General features: G+C 39.5%; 1 protein-coding gene across 4 annotated transcripts; it reads right to left on the minus strand.

The window, feature by feature from the left end:
• Positions 1 to 370: 370 nt before the first annotated feature.
• Positions 371 to 11,326, minus strand: Sucnr1 (succinate receptor 1). Of its 4 annotated transcripts, none has more exons than XM_042055992.1 (3): positions 11,246 to 11,297; positions 2,548 to 2,675; positions 371 to 2,224 (listed from the first exon to the last, which is right to left on the minus strand). In XM_042055992.1, exon 3 carries the CDS (start codon positions 2,126 to 2,128, stop codon positions 1,274 to 1,276), a length of 855 nt encoding a protein of 284 aa, XP_041911926.1. In that variant the 5' UTR covers positions 2,129 to 2,224; positions 2,548 to 2,675; positions 11,246 to 11,297; the 3' UTR covers positions 371 to 1,273. The 4 variants fall into 4 exon arrangements, with proteins under 4 accessions (XP_041911926.1, XP_041911925.1, XP_038204049.1 ...); XM_042055991.1 differs by lacking the exon at positions 11,246 to 11,297 and adding an exon at positions 4,076 to 4,121; XM_038348121.2 differs by lacking the exon at positions 2,548 to 2,675 and having other exon boundaries at positions 11,246 to 11,326.
• Between the last annotated feature and the right edge of the window lie 547 nt (positions 11,327 to 11,873).

Raw genomic sequence — 11,873 nt, forward strand, 5'->3', positions numbered from 1 at the left:
CCTTGCCACTTGTTTGCTAGTTTCTGAAATTAATCATTTTGTTTTCTTTGATAGATGTATCTATTGAGTATGTGTGTGCCTCCTTGTTTGTACATGAAGCAAGTGCATCCGGGTGCTCAAGGAACACAGAGTGAGGCACTGGCTCCCATAGAGGAGTTCCAGGGAGCTGGAAGCTGCTCAGTGTTGGGTGCTGGGCACTGAACCGAAACCTCTGCAAGAGCAGCAAGTGCTCTTAATGCTATGCTCCGGCTGCAATAATGTGTTTTAAAGTTCTCTGCTTTAGGATGATGGAAGTAGAGGGGACTTTTACTATATTTCTGTGTTCTGGACATCAGATTGTGACACCAAAAAATTCCAGACAGCACGCTTGTCATAGAAACAGTAAATTCTTCTTGGTGTGCTTTATTTTGCTGTGAGATTCCAACACATTTAAAGTTCTATAATGGTGGAATTTCTGAATCTGTCCATCACGTGTTTCTTCAATATTTGAGTAAATTTACTATGGACTTTCATCATGGACAAATTTTGTGAGAGCCAAATTAGAAGATACCTTATACCTTCGTTGAACATTTTACATCCCACTAATCTAAACTAAGATCCTTATTTGCTATAGCCCATCTAAAAGAAAAGGATTGGTACATTAATGATAAATTAAAGTTCATGATCAGCACAGAGAAACTAATTATATTGCTTTACTAAGCCTTGCTCTTATTTACATTTTTCAAGAAAATAACTTCTAAAAATAACAGTTAATGGTGTATATTGAGTTCTATTTATTTTTCACATGTTTTCATATTGCAAGAATAAAAATAGTGGAGAATATTTCCTAAACATGTTTATCAACCTGGCCAATTATGCAATGCATGCAGCATGATAATCTATCTATCTATCTATTTATCTATCTATCTATCTATCTATCATCTATCTTTTATTCCTTTTACACTGATAGAAAAGTTCTTAAAAGTTCCAAGGTTTTGGATCTTAAGTGCCCAGGCATTGACACCTTTAGTTCACCTTCTTCAGTTCTTAGGTGAAGGTATCAATACTTTTTAATGCATATTTTCCCATATTTTGAGTACAATCTGAAAGAAGGACAGATAGTTGCTCTTCTGGTATATATGTACCTATTTAACCAGACTAGTTGGGTGTCCAGGCACAGTTTCTACTCCAGCATTGTGTGTGGCGGGGGAGCTAAACCCTGGAGACAGTGGTTTACTTGGTACTAACTCAGCTGCAGAGCAATTTGGCCGAGTGAAGGCCGGCACCCAGCAGCTCACGACCTGAAGGACGTAAAAGACTTGAAGTACTGCCTCAGCTTATTAATCAGCATCTCTCTGAAGTGGTCTCCCATGAGAAAGTAGAAGATGGGGTTGATGGCGCTGTTCAGAAAAGCCAGAGGCCGGGTCACAATGTATAAGGAGTTGATGACTTCCTTCGAGCATCCCTGTGGCCAGCTATCCATGCGCGAGGCTATCCTCACATTGCGCATGATATGGTAGGGTGTGAAGAGCACAGAGAAGATGGTCACCGCCAGGACCACCAGGCGCAGAGGCTTGTCCAGGGGCACGGCAGTCACCTGCTGCTGGCTCCTCCTTTTTAGGAAGACTACCATCTTGTAATAGAAGAAGCACATCACAGCGAGAGGAATGAGGAATCCCAACAATGTCAGGCACAGGCTGTAAATGAGACTGTACTTAGGAGTTCCAGAGCTTGCATAGTCTCTGCAGCTGGTGTCCTTGTCCGTCCCTTCTGTGTTGATGAAAGGGAATATGGGTAGGACTTCTAAGGTCACCAGGACCCAGACAGCTAAAGAGATTAAAACGGCAAACTCCTTCTTTTGCAGAATGTGTTCTCGGAAAGGGTGCTTCATGAGCAGGTATCTATCGATGCTGATAAAAGTGAGGAAGAGGATGCTGGTGTACAGGTTGGCATGAAGCACATAGCGGTTGCCTATGCAGAGAACATCTCCATAGATCCAGTTCTCATTGGCGTAGCTCCGTATCAGCATGGGAAGCGTGCACAGGAAAGCAAAATCGGAGATAGAAAGGTTAAAGAGATACACGTTGCTGCTATTCCAGTTCTTCAGGCAGAAGAGGTAGCCAAACACCACTGTGATGTTCCCGAGCATCCCGACAACGAACTCAATCCCATAAAATGTGGACAGATAGTACTTTTTCAAGATGCTCTCTGCAGCCAGCCAGTTCTGACAAGATGCGTTCTGTGACTAAAGCAGAAAGGAAATACAAGATTCAGCACTAGACTGTGACCAAGGATGGATAGTGGAATAGTAATTGAACAACCTAACACTTAACTGTGGAGAGCTGATGAAGAATACATATATTAGTCATGTATGATGGGGTATGCCTTTAATACCAGGGCTGGGGAAGTAGAGGCAAGCAGATCTTTGTGAGTTTCTAGACAACCTAGTCTACATAGGGAGTTTCAGACTAGCCAAGATTATTCAGTGAGACCCTGTGTCAAAACAAAACAACAACAACAAAAAAACACATGTTCATACATGTTAGTATATTGTATGCAAACACATACATTATATGATTGTGTGACTATATTCTTTCATCAAGGCTTCATTGAGCATCTTCAAACTGCATCCTTATCACTGGGTGTGACAGCAAAGAAGAAAGCAGAGTGGCTAATGAGAGGCAATGGATGATTTCCTAGGAAGAAGCAGGAAAAAATATACAGGATGCTGTATTAGAGATATGAATAAAAGCAGGTAATAATTAAAATGTTAGAAGAAGAAAAATGACTCCTGAAGTTTGTTCTCTCACCTCCACACCTATACCTGCTCATGTACACATGTGCACGCTCATGCACAACTGTGCACACACACACAAACAAACAAATAAATAAATAAATAAAAATAGTAAGTACAATGAAACTGTGAGCAAGTTTGGGGATAGAGTGTTGTTCGCTGTCTGGAAATAAGAACCAGATCTCTCCCTGAAGAAGAGTTGTTTCCAGACACAGGAGCAACATGTGCCAGAGCTCAGCATAGCAAAAAAAAGTGGGCTTAAAAATAGGTAAGAGAAAGCGACCAAATAAGCAATGAGAGGACTCCAGCTCATCTTGGTATCTTCAGGGCCAGACACAGATCCTTATACATTCTGTTGAGTAAAACTGAATTGAGCTCTAACCCAGGAAAGGGAATAGGGTTGTTGGATACAGTTATCTTTTTTAATAGCTTTTACCTGGTTGTATATAGTAAACAGTTTTTCTTATTTTATTAAACTTAGAACAGATTACTTAAAATACCTTAAAATATAGTGTTTTAAGATTTAAAACAGGATACTGAAAACCTTAGAAATAATAATGATGGCCGCAATGTCTTAAAAGCTAACAGTGTAACCAGGCATTGTGTTTACCACTTCCCAAGGATGGCCTCATTTAATGTTAATAAAAATATGAAGAGGGGGCTGGTAGTAGAACCATCTGAGACACGATTCCAATGAAGTGGAGACACTTCGGTATTGCCCTATTTTCATCAATTCCAGTGGCTAGACCAGTATATCTTGTGATGGGCAATCTAGAAATAATAGAACTATTTTACTTCCTCACACAGTTAGGGAAGTAAGACGAAAGTGCAAGCAGATTCACTGTCTGGGGACGAGTCACGCTATTCTCCCCGCAGGGGCAAGAGCACGTCAGCTCCCTTCATCCTCTGTTACAAAGCCATGCTCTGCATCATGAGGGCAAAGCCCTCTGCTTTCACAGATGTTCTACCATTCCCTACAATTAGGTTCCGGCATCTGAATTTTGAGAGCACGATATTCAGACTTGGTCCTCATGGAGGCCACTTTCTTAATGTTTCTAGTTTCACGTCTGCTGCTGAAATAAAATGCCCTGACAAAAAAGTCACTTAGGGAGTGTAGTGATGAGGCGAGCAGGCCTGCTTTTCATCCCACCTGGCTAGCTTTACACCCGAAATAACAGCACACAGATTGTATTCTTTTAAACACTGCCTGGCCCATTAGTTTCACCCTCTTGTTGGCTAATTCTCACATCTTGCTTAACCCATTTCTATTAATTTGTGTAGCACCACGAAGTGGCAGCTTACCGGGAAAGATTCAGCATGTCTGGCCTGGCGGCTGGCTCCATGGCGTCTGACTCAGAGAGGAGAGGCATGGCGATGGACTAACTTCCCTTCTTCCCAGCATTCTGTTCTGTCTACTCCACCTATCTAAATCCTGCCCTATCAAAAAGCCAAGGCAGTTTCTTTATTAATCAATGAGAGTCCTCCGTCAAGGCAGAGTTTATTGTAACTCACAGTTCCAGTTCCCAGTCCATCATGGTGAGGAAGCCTTCTAACTACATCACATCCGCAGTCAAGAGTAGAGTGAAATGAGCGCATGCGTACTCATTGTCTCGGCTGGATTTCTCCACATTTTTTTACAGCTCAGGCATTTGTCTAAGAAATGGCACTGACCACGGTGGGCTGGATTTCCAACGTCGCTTAATTAGGACAATCTCCCACAAACACGCCCTCAGACAATGTAGACAGTCTCTCATTGAGAATCTATGTCCAGGTAACTCTAGGTATGTCACATTGGCCTTTAAAACTAACCACCACACCAACTAATAAAACACAGTAGTGAGACTCTCTGAATACTAATTCAAACTTCAATATAACTAGTCTTCATTCTCTGGCAATAAGGCGACATTGGAGCTAGAATATTGCAAAGACTTGAATCATCTGAAAGTATGTTGATTCTTTAAAATATTGGATCCTAATTATTTCTAATAGAAAAAAAACAAGTGTGAAAATAAAATTAGTTACAGTGGAATTACTTCATTATTAAGAATTATTTCATTACAAATACAAACCCTGACCTATTTCAGTGAAGCTTTCTATGAGAAAGATACATAGAAAATATATCTACTTTTGTCAAATTCAGATTTCATTGAAGTTGGTTTATGATATTTCAGCAGTGTTTTATTTGTGAAATTACATCCCAAGTTTGTAGATAACTTCAGTATTTTGTTGTTGCTCGTATGAGGTGTGTCTGTATGTGTGTGTATGTATGCATCTATGTTCACACAAGTATTTGTACAGGTGGAAACCAGAGGATGGCATATATTTCCTCACTCACTACTTGACTGTTTGAGCCAGACTTTCTCTCTGCACTGGAAGCTCACCTGTCAACTAGGAGAATTGTTTAGAAAACATCAGAGACCCTCCTGTCTCTGCCTCTCTAGCCTTGGGATTGTCCATGCCCTACCCCTCTTATTAACATGGGCACCGGGCATTCACTTGAGGCCTTCATGCTTACACATCGCTGTCTGATGCTCCCACAAACACGGCCAGAGAGCCCAGCCTTGTGTTTTCACTTTTAATTCCTCTATAGAGAATGGCAGCCCTTATTACGTTTCTCAATTTCATGTTTCTTTCAGCTTCCAGACTTCTTTCCAGCTACTCCACCCTGCTCACCACAACCGTCAGACAGCTGCCTTTGCCCCTGAGCTCACCGAGATGGAGTGTCTTCATTGGCTCATTCTGGAGCCACGCACCCTCAAGTCCATCTGCGCCATAGATCACTCCTTCTCTCCATGCCTTATCAGACGTCTTCCTTAGAGGGAGGACTTGCTGATGTCACACCCCCAGTTTTCTAGCTTCATTTCGGGATCCATCCATCTGCTCCTTGTCTACCATCACTTAAACACCCTTCTCTAGCAATCTAATAATTTTGTCCCAGGTTTAAAGACCTCTCCCCTGCCTCCCAGGTTGTCCTCCTCTTCAGGCTTGGTTTCTGCAGAAATGTCTCTCACCCATTTTTCTGTCTATCATTCCCTAATCTGGTTTGGGACCCTGAGTTCTTCGAAGAGCCACCACATTTCCCAATCCAGTGGTCACTTTCCAACAGTTGATTTATTAGCCTGCGATAAGATTGTTAAGAATACACCCTTTATTTTCCTTTTGTGACGAGGCAGAATCCCGGCTTTCTTTTCCTCTCCCTGACTTCTTTCTGCATTTTTCATGGCAACAGTGAGACGTTGATGCCCTATTTCAGTTCTCACCTTCCTCCTCTGTGGTCATCTTGGGTGATAGTATCCATGTTCAAGCTGTAATGACTCCAGCTACAAACAGCTCCCACACTTGTAATGTGTCCCAGATCTGTCTGATGAATTCCAATGGTTTATTCTATTGCTGTGGATTGGTTTCTCACAGGCATCTCTGACTTTAGAAATCCTAACTTGTTAGCCAATCTGGAAGCACCTTTGCCAGTGAAATAATTTTCCCATTTACCCAAATGCTTACCACGGATATCCTCACAGTCAGCTGCAATTTTACCTCCATCAAGAACAAAATACCAATCTTTGTTGACTTTAATTTCTATGTATTTCTCAAATCTGTCACTGTTCCTCACTATATATACTTACATCAACTGTGGAAGGGAACAGTTATATGTATCATATTCTCTTGCTGTGTTCTCACACAGTTTCTGCCTCTTGTTCATTTCACCTTTTCAACAAATAGCCAGTCTTGAAAAATCTAGAGCTCAAAATCAGATCATGTTACTCTCCTATGTTAGAATCCATCCAAGGACTAAAGCTCAAATCTCAATTCCCCCTACCCCTGCACCACTGCTCCACTTCAGCCTCCCCGCTCTGCTGCAGCTCATCTCTCCTGTCCTCTGACTGCACAAAGCAGCCCCACAGTGCTAGCCCCGTCTGCCTGCATCTCTGCACTGTTGCTCTTCCTCCCGTGCCCACACACTTTGTTTAGTATCTGTATTTCTTTTAGACCCCATTTCAAAGATGGTTTCCCTAAGTTGGCTGTCTGTCTACCAAAGCTAAATAAACTAGGTGCCCCCACTGCATGCTTTCCCTCTGCATTACATTTTGTCTTACCAAGTTTTACAAAGTTTGTTTTGTTCATTATTTATCTTCTACATCTGCACAGTGGCTAACAGAGAGTATGTGGTCTGGAATTGCATGCTGAATAGAGAATGCCGAGAGTCTGACTGTTTATAAAGCAGTTTCATAAATACTTCCTCCAAGGCTAGAAAAATAGTAAATCCACAAAGTGAGATCTACTAATCTATTCCCCCATAAAAGCTTACCCTGTGCATAATATATATATGTACATTATATATATAATGTGTATATATAATGTACATATAATATATATATATATATATACACAAAATCAGTCACTGTGGTAGTGAAACCTCTGATTTATAAATAGATTTGTATAAATTTGTATAAAGCAAACTTTGATATATAACTTCTAGAATTGGTTTAAAGATTTAAGGACATTTAATTAGAGTTTAATCTGAAGTTGCTAAACATGTAATAGTTTGAAAAGATATATACCAAAATACTAACAGTTCAAGCCTTAACAACAAAATTCCAGATCGCTTTTATTGTGTCATTTCTCCTTTGGTTTATCTTTATGTCTATCTGTCTGTTTGTCTGTCTGTGCTTATTTAGCTTTTAAAAATAAAACAAAGGATGCAAATAATTAATAACATAAAACTTTTAAATTATAAGAAATTAAAAAATTGACCCTGGACTTGGGAGGCAGAGGCAGGCAGATCTCAGTGAGTTTGAGGTCAGCCTGGTGTACAGAGCAAGTTCCAAGACAGCCAAAGACACACTGAGAAACCCTTTCTTAAAAAACAAAACAAAACAAAAAACCTATACATCAGTCCAGTCAGATAAGTATAAGTCTCACCTCTTATTAAAGAAGTTCCTCTTTTTTCCAGATGGAGACTAATCGCAGATATCCACAAACTGGTTAAATGTGAAGAATAAGTAACCATGGGTTGTCCAGTGAGTACATCTACAGCTTCTAAACCTAAGGCTCAGAGAACTTGTGCAATGGGGACAGGATTACTTAGCAGAACAGGTGTAGACCGTGAAATAGTGTCTTCCAGACATGGCAGGCAAGTTGCATCCAGAAAACCTCAGCAGAACGGCTGCCTAAACAAGATTTATGTAATGACAACACCTGTGGACATACCCATATGAACGGGAGAGATTTCAGAAGCAGCCGCCCTTAGATGAGCAGATAGTGGCAGTCTACAGCTATTGGGAGAGGGGAAAATCATCTCTAGGGATGAGCCCCCAGATGTTATTGAATACCAAGTGATCACGGCTAAGCATGTGTGTGTATAAGCTGCACTAGATGGGCTTAATGGTGGTTTGTAGATACATGTACATTATACGACTATGTACGTATGCATTTACTAAATATGTCTCTCTGTGTGTATGCACGCCTGTCTGTAACAAAGGTTACAGGAAATTTTGAGGAGTGGAAGAACACAGGAGAAGTTGGATGGGGGGATGACAAAGGAGAAAATCATGTAAATATAGTACTTGTGTGAAATTTTCAAAAGTATAAAAAAAAGTAAAAAAATAGGCGGGACATGGGTTTCTCACAAGCTAACATGCATGGCTCCTTAGATGGCAAACACTTCTCACTGTTAGACTCATGGCTGCAGCTCTCAGCGCCATTAGTGTGGATGTTTTTTTCTCCTTGCCTTCTAGAACATTGCAGACTCTCCCTCCTTTTCTTTCTATGCCGGTTCTTTTGTCACTAATCCTTGTTAGATATCTCCAAGACTCAGTTTGTGATCTTTAGGTCATGAGGGAAATACTGAAGCATTGGTACATGCATTAAATGAAAATTAAGACAAAGGAAAGTTTCCTTCAGCTAAGAAACCCATTTATTTTATTCTGAATTTCCTCTTTCTCTTTCGCTGATTATACTGGAAACCATTTAAGCTGAGGAAGTGCCATGGGTTTATATAATTTGTATGGATCACAAAATGAAATGGAAAAGGTATCCACAAAGACATATGCAACTAGATGCCCGGCTGCCAGTAGCTACCAATCTGCAAGTCAGGGGCCAAGGTGAAGTGATGGAGAATTCTGTTTTCTAGTAAGAGAGCCTGAAGACTGAGCGTTTAGTAAAAACAGAGAATACCAGGGCCAGCTAAAGAAAAATAAATGGTTAAATTAATTGATTACTTTCATTTATTAATCCATACCTTCGTATATCTTCTCCCAGAGCAATTCTTGCTTTAAGAACAAACACCCTCCACCACAACATCCTAACTGTGAAAGTGTTTATTTTCAGGTTGACTGTGTGGTTTGGGATAAGCAGTTGCTCTTCCCAGGGTAAGACTATTGCTCCCACTCTCTGCATTCCTTAATTGGCTGTAGCTCTTTGTTGGGGTTGAGACCTAGTGGTCTTTCCCCCATCCACTCAGCATGTTTATTATTGTTGTCCTTGTCAGCTCAGTTTGGGCAGTCATGTTGGTGCGATTTGTGGCTGCAGCTTCTGTCATTACTAGGAAATACAGTCTCACAGGAAGCTCCCTGATCTTACAACCTTACAGTCTTCCTGCCCCTCTTCCACAATTTCCTCTGAGAAATTTTTTGTGTTGAAGAAAGAAAAAAACCCTTTGTTACAGGAGGTGTTTTATAAATAACGTTATATGGACTGAATGGATTGTATTTATGTGTATATATGCATGTATATATTTATATGCATGTAACAGCAATTAATGAAAAAAAAGAGGCCATGAATTTGAAAGAGAGTAGGAAAGCAAAAAACAAACAAGCAAACCAAAAAAAAAAAAAAAAGGTTTAGATGGAGAAAAGGGAAGAGAAACATAATGTAATTATAATATAAAGGACAACTATAATATAAAGGTTTTATATATATATATATATACATATACCTATATATATAATCTAGAGAATATATAAAGGTTAATTATAATCTAAAGGACAAGAAATAATTAAACAAAAACATAAAGTATGTGGATAAAGTACAAATTAATTGAGTAATACAGTGAATACAAATAGTAAAAAGTCAAGGAAATTTTGGAACAAATCAGGTCTAGTATTTTTATAGCCCTTTCCACGTGCACAACACTGGCAGGGTATGGTTTTCTAGAGATAGGCTGTCCAATATTTGTAGGTTAATTTAACGTTGTGAGGACACACTATTTTGAGAACATTGTGTTCCAAATTCAGTGCTGTGTACATTGGAGAGTGTTTTTGTTACCACATAATTATATAAATTATGGAAGTAACGTGTGTTCATTTAAGCAAAACTCCAATGCAAGGGGGCATTTCCCGTGGAGTATTACTGGCCTCTCTCCCATTTCCCGGAAGCCGTCCTGTTTTTAGGCATGCTGACTAACATGCTGTTGCTTCTCCGGATGAACTATTAGCACAGCATTTTCTTTAAGAAACACATTGACCACTGACATGCAATCGCCAGTTCCTAGCCCCCACGCACCATGTCTGCTAGAGCGAATAAGCCACAGAGTGCAATTACATGAGAAAACTGCTAACACTCACTTTTATTTTGAAATGATAGAAAATCCATTATAAAATCAGTACTCTTAAATGTGAAAATAATGTGTGTCTTTACTAGAAGTTTTGAAATTTGGCGTTAATAAAAATCCCCTTATTCTAATAAAGATGTTTTTCTGTATCCTTGATCATTATAGAGAGCCTAACAGAAATTAAAATTTTAGCTGACCCTGGAAAGTTGCATCATAAGGAAGGCATTACAACAAGCTACTTTCATTACTAAACAATGCAAATGGAACTGTATTTGTTTGTATAAAAACACAAGCATTTGGTACTTACTAATTGCTTTACTTTTCTATATTCCACAAATAACACCAAAGCATTACAAATTCTAGTTTGTATCAAGTCACATTTTTTCATTAAATTGTTAGAGAATAGATTATACAGTTTAGAATGTTCTGGTGAGTAACATTCCAAAGCAATTGCCTCTGCAACCCACCATTTCCTTTAGTACATCTTACTCTTAAATATACTCATTTTGCTACAAGTAAACACAAAATTTAAAGTTTGTAATGATTAGAAATTCGCCCTGTTATATTTTTCTTAAAATTTACATCGTAAATTACTTTTCATGATGAAAGATTGTTCCCCCTTTCTGTAAATACTTGTATTTATGCAAATCTTTGTAATTATTTTTTGAGGCATTATCAAATACAGTAGACCTCTTAAAGTAAAATAGTAAATAGTATTTAGCCATTAAATCAGTGCATTTAAAGCCATAGAAAGTAGATGTGACAGTCAGATGTGACAGCCTTGTCCCTTTGCTGCTTCACGTTTACTTAAGAGCAGTTCCCTGAGCACCCTTCAGTTCATAGGCCACTTTGAAAAGTAACCCTCACCAGAAAGTCTGCCCTCCTAAGTGTGTCGGGGAGGCATAGGCTGTAGTGTCCCTTACCATTCTGTTGACGGCCTCTCTCTTGACAGAAACCCTGCCAGGAGCTGGAGACAGCTTCTGACCCAGTGCTGTGTCGCTAGACATGGCCAGGGCAGTCTGATTTGCATATCATGCAGCCAAGATTAATAATTCAAAAGGCAGGGGTAATTTATTCAGATAAATCCCCAAGTCATGCAGAGGAACTCTGGAAGAGTCAAGACACAGAGCAGATGATTCATTTCGCAGGAAACACTTTTAACAGAGACATTTTGAGAACCCTCTAATTGAAATTATTGTATACACGCCCAAAGCAGCCAAGACACATTCTTTCTTACCATGTGTATGCATACATTAGGAACAGCAAACACTTTATGTTTAGTATATAGCTGATTTCATTTTTTTCCTTGTTTTTTTCACATTTTTGGTGACTTCTGTATTAAGCATACAGTAACTAAACTACTTCATAGAAATCCTGAGGGAACTATAAAATAATCCTTGGAAGGCATCTGAACATGCACCCTGTCAGTGTTAGAGGCTGTTAGAACTTAGATCCTATCCATTTTATTTTCGGTGCTTAAGTTCAGGAGACATAAAAAAGTACATCAGATGGCTAGGGATTAAGGAGAGAGGCACTATCTAAAATGACAAT

This window comes from Arvicola amphibius, chromosome 11, assembly GCF_903992535.2.
Source record: "Arvicola amphibius chromosome 11, mArvAmp1.2, whole genome shotgun sequence".
NCBI lineage: Eukaryota > Metazoa > Chordata > Mammalia > Rodentia > Cricetidae > Arvicola > Arvicola amphibius.